This window comes from Elephas maximus, chromosome 2 (genome assembly GCF_024166365.1).
Source record: "Elephas maximus indicus isolate mEleMax1 chromosome 2, mEleMax1 primary haplotype, whole genome shotgun sequence".
Lineage (NCBI taxonomy): Eukaryota > Metazoa > Chordata > Mammalia > Proboscidea > Elephantidae > Elephas > Elephas maximus.
This window is the reverse complement of record NC_064820.1, coordinates 187,046,886-187,064,653: the sequence shown is the minus strand read 5'-3', so window position 1 is coordinate 187,064,653 and position 17,768 is coordinate 187,046,886. Positions and strand designations below refer to the sequence as shown.

General features: G+C 47.6%; 1 protein-coding gene across 2 annotated transcripts in view; it reads left to right on the top strand.

The window, feature by feature from the left end:
- SLIT3 (slit guidance ligand 3) overlaps positions 1–17,768 on the top strand; it is a 783,747-nt gene that overhangs the window by 654,822 nt on the left and 111,157 nt on the right. For both annotated transcript variants that reach the window (XM_049874285.1, XM_049874284.1), the window contains exons 16-20: positions 489–563; positions 6,046–6,189; positions 6,992–7,135; positions 10,889–11,052; positions 12,110–12,242. In XM_049874285.1, the coding sequence (XP_049730242.1) occupies positions 489–563; positions 6,046–6,189; positions 6,992–7,135; positions 10,889–11,052; positions 12,110–12,242 (660 nt within the window). The remainder of the gene's footprint in view (positions 1–488; positions 564–6,045; positions 6,190–6,991; positions 7,136–10,888; positions 11,053–12,109; positions 12,243–17,768) is intronic.

The window sequence follows — 17,768 nt, the reverse complement described above, 5'->3', positions numbered from 1 at the left end:
TATCAGTGTGGGTATGGAGGGCCTGAGCAGCCCCTAGCATGGAAGTGGTCAGGAAGGTACTGAGGGGCTTGGAAGATTGGGGAAACCTGCCTGGGGATTTTAAGTTGCCATTGGTACCCCACCCTACATACACACAAAATGAAGGCAGATCACTGGTGATTGATTACTTGGGTGCTGAAAAAATGCATGCTTGTGCTGAGTATTCAAAAAGCCCAATACACCCCAATCAAGGGGGAAGGAGGAATACCCTGGTTTTCTGTCACTCTTTTCTCCCCTTCCCACACTCCTCCTCTCCCTGCTGGGCCCCTGAGGCTGATGGGGCAGATGCTGACATTTCCTATGGCTTTGGTGACCTTCACTGGTGTGAGGTCCAGGCAGCAACTCAGCTAAAGCTATATGGGGGTCCATGGGGGGACCAGTGGAGGGCAGCTAAGAAGGCACCTCATCCATAGCTAACCCACCACCTCATCTTCTTGCTTTCCACATAGGCGACTGAATGACAACGATATATCTGTTCTAGAGGCCACTGGTATCTTCAAAAAGTTGCCCAACCTGCGGAAAATGTAAGTCAGCCTCAAGAACTTGATGGCAGCCTCCCCTCCCTGACTGGGGTCTGTGTTCCAGACTAGAGCAGAATGCCAGGGCATTGTGGCCTCCTTGCCCTCTGCCCCAGCTGCTCTCAGCCTCCTCCTGACCCCTGCTATGGAGCATATTGGGAAGCAGGATATTTAGATAGACACCCCTGTTTTTTAACTGTGAGGTAATAAACATGTATTCCCCACCACGTTGACCCACCCCGTGGTCCCTCTGCACATCCCTATCCCCCATCCCTCGCTTAACTTTTACCCTGAGGCCTAGTGGGAGGGAATCAGTTAAGGACCAGCAACGAGATGCAGGTGTCTGGGGTGCATGTTACTTAGTAATGTTTACGAAAAACAAATTCACCGCTGTCAAGTCAATTCCAACTCATAACAACTCTATAGGACAAAGTAGAACTGGCTCATACGGTTTCCAAGGAGCAGGTGGTGGATTTGAACTGCCGACCTTTCAGTTAGCAGCTGAACGCTTAACCACTGCACCACCAGGACTCCAGTGTTTACAATGTGGCAGTTAAAGGTCTGTTTTTTGAGGAATCCAAAGGCTTTGCATCAGGGTGGCTTGATCAGAGTGAAAATGCCAGCTACCTATCATGCTGGGTTTCAGCCTAGGATTTTCTGGGTCTGGGCAGAGCCTGTGCAAAGGGCCCACGTGCTTATACTGGCTTCTCCACTCCCACGGCTGCCCATGGTCATAACTCTCTCCTTACCTAGGAGTTAGGACAAGTCACTCAGAGTCATGTTTCTGCTGAGCTACAGGAGCACTTAGCATGGGTCAGGGGGCATGTCCTCACTCCCCACGCATGCTCTCACTGAGTTCTTACACCCCCTCTGGCCTTGGCTTCAATGTGCAGATGAGGAAACTGAGGCTCAGAGAGTTTCCCTGACTTCTCTAACACCACACAGACAACAAGTGTCAGAGCTGACCTTCTCACTTGGGTCTGTGGGATACCAAAGCCCAAGCCTGTCATCGCACTAGTGTGAGGTAGGGCTTGCTCCTCGCCCCCAACCCCACCGCCCGCAACCCCACCCGCACCCTTCCTTTCCCACTTGCCCCAGCAGAGGCCCTGGCTCATTACTATCTACTTCCCAGAGGCACTCACTTTTAAAAATCAGGAGTTTTCATACACACACACCAAAAAAAAATAATAAAAATCTGGATTTCTGGCATCTTCTTGAAAAATCAAAAGATCTGGCAAAACTGGGCCCACATTCCCAAATGGTTCCAGTTGAGTTAGGCTAGGCTGAGAAGCAGCTGCCTCCTTAGATGGAATAAGTGGTTTCCTGATCACTGGGGAGGGCGGCGGGGGTCGGGGGGGTGGCCTGGGCCTGTCTCTGGCATTAAGTCACCTGCCTGGACCCTGCAGAGACTTGAGTTTGCAACCCCAGATTGAAATAACATTTCCACCTTAGCAGGAGGGAGCGGTCCATTGGAGGCAGATAGGACCTCACTCTATCATGACACGGTATCCTCAGTTTCTAGAAAAAAAGTAATATCCAATCCCTTAGTGCTCCCCTGTTGCATTTCCACCTGGGACTAGGCTTTAAACAGGATCACAGCTCCTTCCCTATTGTCAGACAGAGTTGATGGCCTGCCCTACAAACCTGAAGAGACATGGGCCTAGAGGAGGTCACGCTTGCCTTGTTGGACTCAGGCTTTCCAGAGGCAGCCAGATGAATCCCCCAGCCTTAGAGGCCTCAGCGTCTCTTGGGAAGAATGAGAACAGTCTGAAAACAACAGCTGTGGCTTGCAGAGGCAGTGGGGCTGAGCGCGGGGTTTGTCTTGCTACTGACCCCTGGAAACCAACCCTGGGCTAGGGTGGGAGTTCTGAGGCTTGGTTGGCTCTGGTATGAGACCCACCCTCCTCATCTGATTCAAAGCTGTGATTAAGCACAGTTTTCCTCCAGGTTAGTCTTCAGAGGTGAAGATGGAAGGATGCCCCCTGGATGGCCCTGGTATTGTTACATTTTGGGGTTTCCTGGGATGATGACGCTCTGAGAATATAAGTGAACTCTCATAAAACCCCAATACTATCATTTTGTTTCTGGAGTACTTACTCCAGACTGTGTCTTCTGGACTCTACCCGCTGGCGCCTATGCGTTTGAGCACCACTTTGACGGGTGGAAAGAGAGCTGCAGCCAGGTCTTCTGGAACATTCGCTCCCCCCCTTTTTACTCTCCCTCTGTTTTCTATTCTCCCAGCCTGAGCAAATCCATTTCGCAAACCTTGCAGTAATATGATGTTAATTTTACTCATTTAAAGAAGCAGATGTCAGGAAATGGAGGCCCTGTCACATCATGGCTGCTGTAACTCATCTTCATCGCCCATCCCATGCTCTTCAGTCCCCCAAGAAGCCCGACTCTCTACAGCAAAATCTTTCTCCTCTGGCATTCGGGTGACTTACAGCTTCTAGGAGAGCTTTTATCTCTCCTCCCATGTCTAATTTGGGGGTAATTTGCAGTCTCCCTAGTGCATTACCTTCATCCCTGGATTTTCCTGGACCAGGACTACTAGATTGATAAGAAAACTGGCTGAGTTGAAGGAAAGCCAGGCGAGGAACAGAAATCCAGCTGAAGAGTCTCCTGACTCTGTCAGACCTTGAGGGGAGTTCGGAGTATTTGCTCGTGTTTTCTTGGCAGGAGGAAACAGGGAGGAGGAAAGCACAGTTATGATGAGGAACACAGAGGGTGGAGAAGATTCTAGAGAGGGAACTGAGGCACCCAGCTGTGTCTGCCACACTAAAATGAGGTGCAAGCAGCCCCTACTTGGGGAGAGGTGAAGTTGAGCCCAGAGGCTCCAGGTCCATCACTTGCTTAGAATCAGTCGCTTGGGTGAATGTGGGTCAGTCACCTGGGTGACTGTGGGTCAACCTGGAGCTCAGTGGGGAGGGGAGCAATGCCTTTAGGCCTCAGGATCTGCAGCAGTAAAATGGGGCAGCTGGTCTATCTCTGGATTTCTTAGTACGAATGGTTAATATGCTGGCTGGTAACTGAAAGATTGGAGGTTCGAATATACCCCTAGGTGCCTTGGAAGAAAGGCCTGGCAATCTACTTCTGAAAAATCAGCCATTAAAAACCCTGTGGAGCACAATTCTACTCTGACACACGTGGGATCCCTGTGAGTCAGAAATGACAATAACTGGTTTTGGTTTGGTGTCTCTCAAATGAGCCCCTAGTTCCAACAGTCACAGGGGCATAGTGAGTTAGCAGGCTTCATCTCCACCTGGGGATGTCCCTGTTCCCAGAAGACGGGTCCCTAGGCGAGGCGGTGATAGCCCGTTTGCACAGGAGACTGGGTTCTTCCCTTCGCTTATATAAACATCATCACTTTTGGTTCCATCCATCCATCCCGGGATGTCTTTTGGGCCTGAGGAGATCCAGTTCACAAACCTTGCAGTAATGTGATGTTAGTTTTGCTCATTTAAAGATGCAGATGTCAGGAAATGGAGGCCCTCTTACACCATGGCTGCTCTAACTCCTTCATTGCCCATCCCATGTACTTCAATCCCCCAAAAAGCTCAACTCTCTGAAGGAAAATCCTTCTCCTCTGACTGCCCAACTGCCCAGCTGCCGGAGGGAACCTGGGAACTCACGGCAGGAATGGCTCCAGCAGGCTCTGCTTGCTGTTCCGATCTCTATGAGGTCTGTGGTGTGCAGTAGGCATTGGGCACTGGAGAGAAAAGCTGCTCACAGAGCAGAGTGCACCAAGGACTTGAGAAGAAAACACAACGTCCCTTGAATTCTGCAAAGCAGTAATATAAGTCACCCAAGGAGCATTCACTTGCAAAAGAGGGTGTTCATCGTAGTACCTTTTAATGTGCCAACAAGCCTGGCCTCGAATTCCCTTTCTCTCAGTTGTGTGACTGTGGACAGATTACTTAATTGCTTGAACTTTAGTCATCTCATTTATCAAATGGAGACAAAAAATAGTATCTATCTCACTAGGATGGCTATTATTCAAACAAAAAATAATAAGTATTGGAGAGGATGTGGAAAAATTGGAATCCTTGTGCATTGCTGGTGGAAATGTAAAATTCTACAGCCCCTGTGGAAAACAGTTTGGCAGGTCCTCTAAAAGTTAAATATACAATCAACATAAACAAAAAAACCAAAGCCATTGCTGTCAGAGTCAACTCTGACTCATAGATTCAACATATGACCCAGCAATCCCACTCTGAAGTATACACCCAAAAGAATTGAAAGCGGGAACACAAGCAGATACTTGTCCACCAGTGTTCACTGCAGCAGCATTCACAATAGCCTAAAGGTGGAAACAACTAAGTGTCCATTAGTAGTCAAACAGATAAACAAAATGTGGTACATACATTCAATGGAATATTAAAACCAAAAAAACTAAACCCAGTACCATCGAATCGATTCCGACTCATAGCAACCCTATACAACAGAGTAGAACTGCCCCATAGAGTTTCCAAGGAATGCCTGGCGGATTCGAACTGCCGACCCTTTGGTTAGCAGCCGTAGCACTTAACCGCTAAGCCACCAGGGTTTCCAATGGAATATTACTCAGCCATAAAAGCGTATGAAGTCCTGGTACATGCTGCAACATGGATGAACCTTAGCAACAATATGCTGGGTGAAATAAGTCAGGCACGAAAGGACAAATATTGTATGATTCCACATATATGAAATACCTAAAATAGTCAAATGCATAGAGACAGAAAGTAGATTAGTGGTTATCATAGGCTGCAGGGAAGAGGGAATGAGAACTTGCAAAGAGTTTCTGTTTGGCTGATGGAAAAGTCTCGAAAACAAATGGTGATGGTTGCACAACATTGTGTGATTGACATCATTGGATTGTACAGTCGAAAATGGTTATAATGGCAAATGTTACCTGTATATTTTACCACAGTAAAAAACATTCAGTACAAAAATGTACCATCTATCTGATAGGTGTTGTTTTGAGGATTTTATGAGTTTATGTTGGCCAAGTTCCTCACGTGGTACCTGAGACCTGATAAGTGCTCAGTAGGTAGTAATGACAAAGTGTCTATTTATGTCAGTGATTCTCAACCAGTGAGAGATCTAGAAGTCCCATAGATGCCCTGCCCTGTAGGCATCAGGGAGGGAAGGGGGGGTGTTCTTCTACCCACCCCTTGAGAAGCGCTGCTTAATGAGAGTATCTGTGGAAGAGAGAAAATCCCTTTGAGAATCATTATTTTAAATATACCAGTCCCCTGAGGCATTGAAAACATGATTTTATTGAAAACACTTCAAATCCCATACAGCTGTTCCACAAAGTTAGTCACACCTGTGTGGGGCTGGAGTCCCCACCCCCAAGGCACAGGTGTGTGTTTGGAGCTCCCACTCCCTCCCAGTTCTCAGCCCAGGTGTCCCTACGAGTCCACCAGCTGGCTGTGGTGCTAGTAATTCCTTCCTTCCTGACCCTTTGCCCCCTTGACTCTCTCCTTTTCTGCCCCCTTCCCTCTAGAAACCTGAGTAACAACAAGATCAAGGAGGTGCGTGAGGGCGCCTTTGATGGAGCGGCCAGCGTGCAGGAGCTGATGCTGACGGGGAACCAGCTGGAGACAGTGCATGGGCGCATGTTCCGCGGCCTCAGTGGCCTCAAGACGCTGTGAGTGCCCAGAGGCCCAGGCCAGGACCCTGAGGGAGGTAGGAGGGCAGGGCCATCAGAGCTGGGCTGTGGCTGCCCCGCAGTGGACCAGACCAGGAGCTGGCCGGGCCTGCTGAGCCCCTTCCTTCTTGGAGCCAGAGAGTCATCAGACGTTTTTCAGCCTTTGATGGGAAAGAACTTAGCATGCTGACTACCCCCTACCACGCACATTTCACACAGACACTCACACACACATATGCGTGCACACACACTCTCAAAGGCATTCACCCAGATATACAGAAGTATACAGACTCATAGCAGAAATACTCTGACAGAGGTGCACAAACACTCACGCATGTACCCTCAAAAATAGACATATATACATGTATGTAAAATGACATAGACGCAGACACATGCAACTTGCACATAAACATATAAACAAGCATGTGCACACAAACACACACAAGCTGCAGTGCAGAGCCACTCCTTGATTCTCCCTCTCCCCCTGGAAAAATACATGCACACATTTACAACCTGACAATACATGTGTGTACATATGTGACACATGCTTCTACCATAAATAAAGCACACAAACAAGAATGTTCAAACACATATACATATAGTCCAGCTGGGGATCCAGGCCCTGCTATCCCAGGACAAACCTGAGCAATGTGGCTGGTCTGAGCTGGGAGTTGGCGAAAGTACCCACCTACACACACGCACACTCACGTGCACATGTACACCCCCCCCACACACTGTGGTGCTGTTGTGGGAGGGAAAGGCAAATGACTGTGCTCCCTCATCCCTACCTCTGTCCTTGTAGGATGCTGAGGAGCAACTTGGTCAGCTGTGTGAGCAACGACACCTTTGCTGGCCTGACTTCGGTGAGGCTGCTGTCCCTCTATGACAACCGCATCACAACCATCACCCCCGGAGCCTTCACCACGCTTGTCTCCCTGTCTACCATGTAAGTCTTTCTGCACGCACTGCCCCTCACTCTGGGATTCTCCTCTGTAGACCTTTCCCTTCCCACTCCCTGCTGTCTTTAGCCAAGATCAAGTATCTGTCTATTTAGTAAACATTCACTGCTACGAATACACTCGTGAGCAAAGCAGATCTGGTCCCTCCCTCCAGAAAGTCACTGCATAGTGACGTGCCACAGAAGGGAGGTCCATAGTGATGTGAAAACCCCACATAGGCTTTGTTGAGGAACACTGGAACTGTGTTCTGGAAGGTGAGTGGGAGTTAGCTTGTTGAGGAAAGTGAGATATGTACTCCATTCAGAGGGAAAAGCATGTGCAAACGCCCTGTGGTGGGGTTGGAGGTGAACAAACAAGCAGGACTGAGCAAAGTCCTACGTGGCCATAGCTCAGATTGAGAGAGGGTATGGTATGAGGAGCGGAAGGCTGAAGAGAAGGTCAGACCAGTGATAGGATCAGAGAGGGGATTTGAAAAGATGCCACAGGGTGTTTCACACAGCAAGGGGCCTGAGATATAGAAAGTACCTACACAGATTAGCTTTTGTGATGGCACTTATTATTTCCGTGGGACCCTGTTAACCTTGGCTGCTGGTTCATTCTACCTTTCCTTCCCTTCCCCAATGACAGAAAAGCAGTTGCTGCCCATAGTCTTGCTCACATGTGCCCATCTCGCTCCAAGTAAAAGCCAAAGCCACATCTACTAGATCCAGCACCCTCCATTCCAGCCCCTGGCCTCCTCACTCTTCCTCCTCTACCCAGGCACACCCCCGCCTTAGAACTTGGCACCAGCAGTTCCCACACCCCAAACGCCCTTTCCTCTGACCTCCCTCCCTTCCTTTCATTCTTTGCTCAAGTGTCCCCCTCTGTGATGCTGGCCTCACCCTCATTCCACTCCTCTGCCTCACTCCTAGTTCTTCTAACCCTTCCTGCTCGCCTTAATTTTTTCCATGTTGTTGTTGTTGTTAGCCGCTATTGAGATGGCCCGTGATTCATGGCTACCCCATGCATGGCAGGATCAGACCATTGTGATCCATAAGGTTTTCCTTGGCTGATTTTTGGAAGCAGATCACCAGGCCTTTCTTCCTAGTCTGTTTTAGTCTGGAAGCTCCACTGAAACATGTTCAGCATCATAGCAGCACACAACCTTCTAGTGAGAGATAGGTGGTAGCCGCATATGAGGTACATTGGCCAGGAATTGAACCCAGATCTCCTTCGTGGAAGGTGAGAACCATAGCACTGACCATTTCCTAATATATAATTTACTTATTTATTGTTAATTGTATATTGTCTGTCTCCCTTCAGCTAGAATATAAGTTTCTTTTATTCATTGCCCTGGTGGTACAATGGTTAAGCACTTAGCTGCTGACTACAATGTGGGCGGTTCCAACCCAGCAGCAGCTCTGGAGAAAAGACCTGGCAATCTGTTCCCATAAAGATTACAGCCTTGGAAACCCTACCGAGCAGTTCTACTCTGCCATATAGGGTAAAAGGGTAGCTATGAGTTTTTTTGTTGTTCTTGTTGTTTTTATGAGTCACAATAGACCCGACGGCACACAACAGCAACATATCCTCAATGTCTAGATCTGTGTCTGGTACGTAGTAGATGTCCAATGTGTAACTGTTGAAGAAATGAATGAACTAGTAACAAGACAAGGGGATGATGGGTTAGGAACTAGCACTAGTGAGTTGGTTCATTTTAGCCAACATGTACCCCTCCTGTGTGCCTCCACACTAGGAATCCAAAGACAAATAAACTGCCAAGAGGGGGCAGAGTCACAAAGCAGGAAGGGGACCAGCTTTGGCATGTGAAGTAACTTGCCCAACTTGGCACAGCTACTGAATGTCAGAGCCAGGATTCAAACCCAAGAATACCCGACTCCCAAGCTCTTAATTGCCATGTCATACCACACCCTCTCAGGTGCTGTCTGGCCCTCTTATTCAGCCTTTCTAAGCTTTACTTTCCTCATTTGTGAAATGAGAATGATGTTACCTCCCTTGTAGGATTGTTGTGACAAGTATGAATGAGATAATGGATTTATAAAGTGCTTAGCATGGTTCCAGAAACTCTGGTAGTGTAGTTGTTAAGAGTCGGGCTGCTAACCAAAAGGTCAGTAGTTTGAATCCACCAGGCGCTCCTTGGAAACCCTATGGGGCAGTTCTACTCTGTCCTACAGGGTCGCTATGAGTCAGAATCAACTCAATGGCAATGGATAGCATGGTTCCAGTCCTATAGTTTTTGTTGTTATTGTTGTGTGCCGTTGAGTCGATTCTAACTCATAGCAACCCTGTAGGACAGAGCAGAACCGCCCCATAGGGTTTCTGAAGAACAGCTGGTGGATTCGAACTGCCGACCTTTTGGCAAGCAGCCTGAGCTCTTAACCACTTCGCTACCAGGGCTCCAGGCCTATAGTAAACATGCAGAAAATGATAGCTGCTCCCATCTATTCAGCCCTCCATCAATCCATCCGTTTCATTCAATAGATATGTACAAAATACCGACGATGATGAAATGCCAGTTTCTGAATATACAGGGGCAAACATACCTGGTCCCTGTACTCATGGAACTTAGAGTCCATTGTGGGAGATGGACATTAAACAAACCCAGAAACCAATCATTACAAATTCTCCTGGGTTCTAGGGAGGAAACAAAGGTGTGGAGGGCAAGGGATGGGACCGGGCTGAAGGTTCCTACTTTATTTAGATGAGGGGCTCAGGGAAGGCTTCTTTGAGGAGGTGTCTTTTAATATGAGGACTAAAGGAGGGGGAGGAGCCAGCCAGGTAAACTGTAAGGGGGGATGCATTCCAGGCAGGAAGAACAGCAGGTGAGACAACTCTAAGTGGAAAAGAGTACCTGCTGAGGAATTGAAGGCAGCTTCACAAGGGACTCAGTGAACAAGTCAGGGCATGTGTCTTAGTCTTCTGGGGCTGCCATAATGAAGTACCATGAAGTGGGTGCCTTGTAAGAAGAGAAACTTATCATCTCACAGCTCTAGAGGCTAGAAGCCCAAGATCAGGGTGTCAGCCATGTTGATTCCTTCCAAGAGCTGTGAGGGAGAATCTGTTCCATGCCTCTCTCCCAGCTTCTGGTGGCTGCCCCCAGCAATCTTTGGCATTCCTTGGCTTAACAGTGCATCTGCCCGCATCGTCAAATGACCGTCCTTCCTCTGTCTCTCATTATAGGATCCCGTTCAATGTAAGTGAGAGCATGTTACTCGTCTGCATTGAATCCGCCAGGGGCTCCCCTCTCACTCAGAGTAGCAGCCGAAGTTTTGACAGTGGTTTACCTGGTCTGCTCTGCTTCTCAGCATAATCTCTGATTTCATCTTCTCATCTTTTATAAGGACACTAATGGTATAGCATTAGGACCCACCCTACTCCAATATGACCTCATGTAAACTAGTAATATCTTCAAAGACCCTATTTTCAAATAAGGTCACGTTCAGAGGTACCAAGGGTTATGACTTCAGTATATGTTTTGGAGGGATACAGTTCAACCCATAACAGTGTGGTATGGTCATGTCCATCAGTGCAAGTTTGGATGAGACACTTGGAAAGACTGCATCTGAATTTTAGAAGCTAGTCTGCATTCCTTTTCCTAGGCCTCCTCCTTCTCCCTCAAAGCCCACAGCAGACCCCACCTGGACAGCTGGGGCCCAGGGTTACAGAACCAGATCCCAGGGCCAGCTCACACAGTAGAAGAGTCGAGGCTAACCACTCAGAGAGGCCTTTCGCTCTTCCAGCAACCTCCTGTCCAATCCCTTCAACTGCAATTGCTACCTGGCATGGCTTGGCAAGTGGCTGAGGAAGAGGCGGATCGTCAGCGGGAACCCCAGGTGCCAGAAGCCTTTCTTCCTCAAGGAGATTCCCATCCAGGATGTGGCCATCCAGGACTTCACCTGCGACGGTGAGAAGGCGGGTGGGGGGCACACCTGGGAACACAAGGAAGATGCAGAAGAGGAGAGGTGTAGCTGGTAGCTGCAGGCCAGGACTCACTAAGATATGGTTCCACTCTGCCCTTGGGCACACAGCTGGAGCTCTGAAGGGCTCTGCACATCTGCTCTAGCCCACTGGGCTCCTTCATGCAAATTGAGAAAAGATGTCCCTTTCTAAAGAGATTTTACTTTCATCGGTAGGAAATGTATCATAATACACTGACTTTGTTGAAATAAGACACTTTGCTGTCATCTCTGATAACACTGTTGTGCCAGATATAAGGATCCATCCTGTCCACAGTGAAATTGGTGCCCCCTAGATGTGGTACTTTGTGCCGTACACAACCATACATGGGAGCCCTGGGATTCAGTCTTCTTGCCTGCAATATGATGAGACTCCAGCTCCCGGAAAGTGCTGTCACTGGGTAGGGGGCATGTACTGGAGACCTGAGGCTTTGAGTCTCAGGAACCCACAGAGCACTTTGTTTGCATAAATCAGGCCAGCAGCAATTCTTTACTTAATCAACTATGGGTTATCTACACACAGGATTAACTGGTTTGCAAATTAACTGAGGTTATGGTATAATCGGGGCTGGAGACTCAGAAGCCCAGAGGGACAATGCAGTTGAGGGAAGGGAGAAAGAGGAAGGGAATAGACAGGGCTCTGTCCCCCACCCCTGACTGCTCCTTCAGTTATTTTTCTTATTCCTGATTGGGTTAACAGTGACCTCTTTCCTATCTGTTACTCTAGTTAATCAGGTCTTAGTTAGCCTCCTTTATATTCTTCATTTTATGTCTATGCGGTAGAAGGCAGGCAACCCTCCTCCCCACCCCAAGCATGTATCCTTTCTCCTCCATCCATGGATGAGGCCAACAGGTAGTTTATTCCTGGTTCTGGCTCAAAGGAGGCAGGGGAAGCCGTCCCTTTGCTAAGGCAGCTTGCCCAGGGTCATCCAGCCTTGCTCACCTGCTACCCCTAGTCAAGTATGTCTCCCGCCACACTCACCCTCTCTGGGGCTTTCTCCACAGGCAACGATGAAAGCAGCTGCCAGCTGGGCCCACGCTGCCCGGAGCAGTGCACCTGCGTGGACACGGTGGTGCGATGCAGCAACAAGGGGCTCCGCACCCTCCCCAAAGGCATCCCCAAGGACGTGACCGAGCTGTAAGTAGCCTCACCCCACCGTGAGTGTGCTGCCGTCCCCTACCACCAACATCCTTCACTCTTTACCCCCAGTACCCCAAGCAAGAGAGATTCATGGAGGATGCCTCCTGGGGTGATCCCAACAAGATGGGGGTCGAGCTTTACCCAAGGTGACAGCAGCTTTGATATGGCAATAGGAAACACACCTTCACCTCCACCCAGCAGGTGAGGCATATCTGACCCTTCTCTCCCTAAATGTACTCCAGAATACAAGTAGGAAGGTTATTTTCTCATTTTCTACATAATCCCCCAGCCCCCTGCTCTGCACTCTGTCTGCCTGTACCTCCCGCCCTTGGCAGTCTCTCAGTGTGATGATACCAGCGTCCACGCAGGATAGTTGTAAAAACATTGTTCAGTGGGCACCACGGCTTACAAAGTGCTTTCACCAGTGTATTTCTTCTCCACCTTCAAAACCTCCCTATCAAACACGCCACCCATTCCCTGGATGAGGAAACAGTCTTCATACTGAGTCCTGTTAATACTTAGAGCTGGAACCTTCTTATCCCACAACCCCAGCTCTTGACACTAACTCCTTAGGTTTTGGTCCTGCCCCAGAAGCTCCAAGTTAAGTGAAAGACATGCTGTTCCCATCCTGAAGCATTTTTCATATTACGGAGAAAATTTTATTTCTGCCCCTTTAGAAAGCTCGAAGAGATGGACAAGGCATAGTTCCACAGTCAAGGGGGACTTTCTGGAATGTCTCAGGAGCCATGCAGCTGGGGCCAGACAAGCATTGCAGGCAACACAAAGCGTATTCTTATTGGCATTCATTTATTCATTCGTTCATTCAGTTGTTCAGTCAACACTATTATGGAGTGCACCTGTGTTAGGCGCTGTGCCAACACTGGTGAAGCAGTTGTGAGCGAGACAGGTGAGCTCTGCGTGCCTGGAGTTCCCAGTTTACTGGGGGAGGCAGACCTTTACTCAGTCATTTCAGAAGCACAATGTAAAGTGACAACTGTAAAAAGTTCTACAAGAAGAGGTGCAAGGTTGCTATGACACCCGAAAGTAGAGTAAATGTGAAGATCAGAGAAACATTCTCCAGGAAAGGATGCTGGGGCTGCAATCTGAAGGCGAGTAGAAGAAAATGAGAAGGGAGGGAGGAGTGGTCCAGACTGAAGCTGCTGCTGAGCAGAGGCCCTGTACTGGGAGCTAGCAGAGCCAGCGTGAGTGGCTGAGAGAAGCCCAAGTGCCCAGCAGAAAGACACGCTAACACACACACACACACACACATACACATACACGTGCACCCACACACATACACACACATCTCATGTTTGTACTCCAACTTTCTCACAATCACAATGCACACATCCTCCAGCTTAGCAAACACAAGCCAAAGAATGAGCTCCAGACTCCTGCTGGGAGTGTTGCTTTGACCCCCGCTACCAATGCTTCTAAGGGTGGAGTCTGAGTGTGCCAGTTTCCTAGAATAGCAGATAGATTCTTGGGTGGGTTTTGTGGTTCCCAGCATTTCCGAGTGCTCAGGGAAGCTGTAACCAGAGCTGCCAGCCTGAAGGAAGAAGGGGAGGTCTTGACAGTTGCGAAAAAGTCTTTGTCAGCCCTGGGTTTGGGCAGGTGCCGTACCCTTGAAGATCTGTGTAGCCAAATGCAGCAGAGGGAGCACCACAGCCTTTCTTTGGGCCGGGCTGCGCCACAAGTGGATCCTGCAGAAAATGACTCAGCTGCACGCTTCCCTCCTGGGCTAACTGAGTGCCAAGTGACACATGTCAAAGGGAAGAAAATGCCATGAAAACAAGGCCATGGATGCTTTTCTCCAAAGCTCCTGAAACAAAGGTTGAAATAACAAAGATAATTGGATGTAATTATAAAGTCAACCTCAGAGCTTTGGGAGGAGACCTGGCCTCCTGCTTTGGAAATGGTGATGCTTTCCTTGGCTGGGTATAGCTTCCAAAACTCACCAAGGTAGGCAGCCCTCGATTCAGTCCCTCAACCATCTCTTCGGCATCCTTCAGGGTAACGAGGTGCTGGGGAGGAGTAAGCAGGAAAAGCGGTGTCGGGGAAAGTGAAAACTGGCAGGCCCAGAAGACTGCCACATGGTGGCCTCTGGTTTAGGGACTTCGGCCGAGTCCTGACCTGGGGTTGCCACTTGCTTTCCAGCACCCTCTGGCATTGTTACTTTTCTCAGGCAGAGCTGCCAACTCAAAAAAAATTACATCTAATTCACTAAAAGAAAGAAAGAAAGAAAAACAACAGTTGGCCGGCTTTTCACCAAAGGGTAGGGTGGGGGAGCCTGCTGCAAAATCGAAAGGACAAAGCAGTCCTGAGTGGGAGTGATTTTTCCTGCCAGCCGTCTGTACACCCCCAGTGGCCCGCACTCCGGGTGCCCCGCTCTATTCTCTCGTCTCTGGTCACGGGTGAGTCTGGCCAAACTGAGCCCTTGTTCATGTGCCTTAGCACATTCGGCCCTTACGAGTCCTCGTTGATCCAGGCCTGTGGTAACTTTGCCCTCTTTTTTTCTTTTTGATTGTGGTAAGTATGCATGTAACAAAACATTTGCCATTTCCACATTTTTTTTACAGGTACAATTCAGTGACTTTGGTTACATTCATCATGTGTGTAACCATCACCACTATCCATCTGCAAATTTTCCATCCCTCTTAACAGAAACTTAGTGTCCCCTAAGCAGTGAGTTCCTCTTCCTCCCTCCTTCGCACCTGCTCCTGGTGACCATTAATAAACTTTCTTCTCTATATACTTGTCTATTCTGTAGACTTCATATGAGTGGGATCGTACAGTATTTGTCTTTTTGAGACTGACTTATTTTACTCAGCATGATGTTCTCAAGGTTCATGCATGTTTAGGGATGAGGAACTGTTCATCGGTAACTGGTTGCTAACTCATGGCGACCCCACGTGTATCAGAGTAGAACTATGCTCCACAGGGTTTTCAATGGCTGATTTTTCAGAAGTAGGTTGCCAGGCGTTTCTTCAGAGGCTCCTCTGAGTGGACTTGAACCTCCAACCTTCCGGTTAGTAGCCAAGAGTGTTAACCCTTTGCACCACCCAGGGACTCTGAGGAACTATTACTTGTTGTCTGTTGTTGTTGAGTCCTTCCGACTCATAATGACCCTATAGGACAGGGTAGAACTGCCCCATAGGTTTCCAAGGAGTGGCTGGTAGATTTGAACTGCCAACCTTCTGCTTAGCAGCAGAGCTCTTAACCGCTGTGCCACCGGGGAACGAGGAACTATTAGGAAGATCAAAATTACTTGCCCAAATTTCACCATCGTTAGGTGGCCCAGTGAGAATTAGGGAATATATTTGCCACAGAAGCCCAGGCTCTTATCCTTTACACCAGCAGTTCTCAAACTTTTGGGTCTCAGGACCCCAAGAAGTTTTGTTTATGTGTGTTATATCTATTGATACTCATATTAGAAATTAAAACTGAGAAATTTTTTAAATATATATTATTTAATATATATTTAAAATATATTTCAAAATAACAATAAATACATACCCATCACGTGCTTATATAAATAATATATTTTTATGAAACAAAAGAAATTTAATTGAGAACATGGCATCATTTTACATTTTGCAAATCTCTTTAGTGCCTGGCTTAATAGAAGACAGCTGGATTTTCACATCTGTTTCAGCATTCATTCTATTGCAATATGTTGTTTTGGTTGAAATACAAAAAGGAAATCTGGTTTCCACACATACGTGTTTGGAAAAGGAAGGAGTATTTTGATAGTCTTTTTGTGGATATTCTTCTTTGATGCTGTACCAAAACCTGACAAGCGGTAGCTTCTTAAAGGTTAGCTGCAGTGTGGAACCTGAAACCCTATCAGTGAACTTTTTACACTCTGTTACATTAAACTCCACTGGTCTGTCTTGCAGGCTAAATAGAATTTTTACTCAGACTTGATCTTGTAACATCACACAATGGTCATTTGGAAAATACTGGTTCACTGAGTTATATAGATCTTCCCAATGATACAGTTTACGTGTTATATTAAAAAAGTAACACATCCATTAATATCAACACCAGTCTTATCAGAAGAGTTTTTAAAGTGTGGTGAAGCTGTCAGGCTTATAGTGACAATTACAGGTTTTCCAAAATTTTAATTTTCACTTGAAAGCTCAAATGTTATCATTGACCACAAATACCGTCAGCTGTTTTCCAGGAAGTGATTAGGCTGACTTGGTTCATTTTTGAGAAATTGTCCGCTAAATACCAAGTCTGAAGAACCAGCTTCTCGCCCTTTGATGTTTCCAGGAAGGAAAAAAAAAGGCTAATTCAGCTCACAACTCACTCACAGGTGATTCTCCTCAAAGCAACCATCGTATTCATATGTAGCATCAGTGCTTATGTGCAAGCCCCATGTGACCACGCAGAATAGTAAAAACATGTATACTCAAGGGTTGAAATTTAATACAATTAATAATTTTTATTGCTTTATCAAAGAAATTCTTAAATGAAACTGGCTTTTTTTTTTTTTTTAATCAACCTACAAGTACAGGGAGGTAACGAATATAGTGAGCTTTAGTGCTGCTAACTGAAAGGTTGGAGATTCAAGTCCATCCAGAGGTACCTTGGAAGAAAGGCCTGGCAATCTACTTCTGAAACTTAGCCATTGAAAACCGTGTGGAGCACAGTTCTACTCTGACACAAGTGGGGTCACCAAAATCCCTGACACAATTATTCTCTGCAAAGGAAAGACCTCAGCCAGCTTCAGAAAGTTCCATTATTCCTGAGCCATTAGCCTTGTAAGCTCAAGCTTACCTCACCACTCTGGAAAAACTGAAACCTCAAGTCTGTGTGCTTCCATTTAAGGGAATGTTTGCTAAGATCAGACTGTCCTGGTTCTGGAACAATTTCAGCAAGGCTTCATCTTCCTGAGGGCTAGAGAAGGGAAGTATCTAGTGCTGGGAGCAGTGTCCCCCGCAGCCCACCCTGATGAGTACCCTTTATCCATGCAGTTCTGCTACTGAGTTTTGATCTGTTTTCCTGTAACTGATGTCCTAGGGAGAAGACAAAGGAAGGATGGCACGTCTCCTCCCCACTAGACACAACTATTGGCAAAATGGATTAGTATTAGGATTTGGGGGTCTGAGGATATCGTGGGAAACAGGCTGGCAGCATGTGTGTGTGCATACACACACGCACACACATGCACAGGGGCTTACCCTGGACACAGGGCTAAGGCACAACTCTTTGTAAGTGTGGCAGGGTGTGATGACAAGAACAGATTGACTGAGGAGACTGACACCGAAGAGGCTAGGGGATAGGGGTATGGGGTACAGAAACTGCTCAATGGAGCTTTCTCCTCGTCCGCGCTTCAAGTAGGGTGACGGGCACCCATGCAGGAGAAGGGCCAAGCAGTGCAGGGAGTGGTACCGGCAGTATGTGCTCTGGGATAAGGAGGAACCTAGGAAACTCTGCCCCTCTCCCCTTTAAGAAAGTTAGACTCTCCTTGTCCACCCTGAAAACAAAGCAGCGGCCATTTATAGCATCATGGGC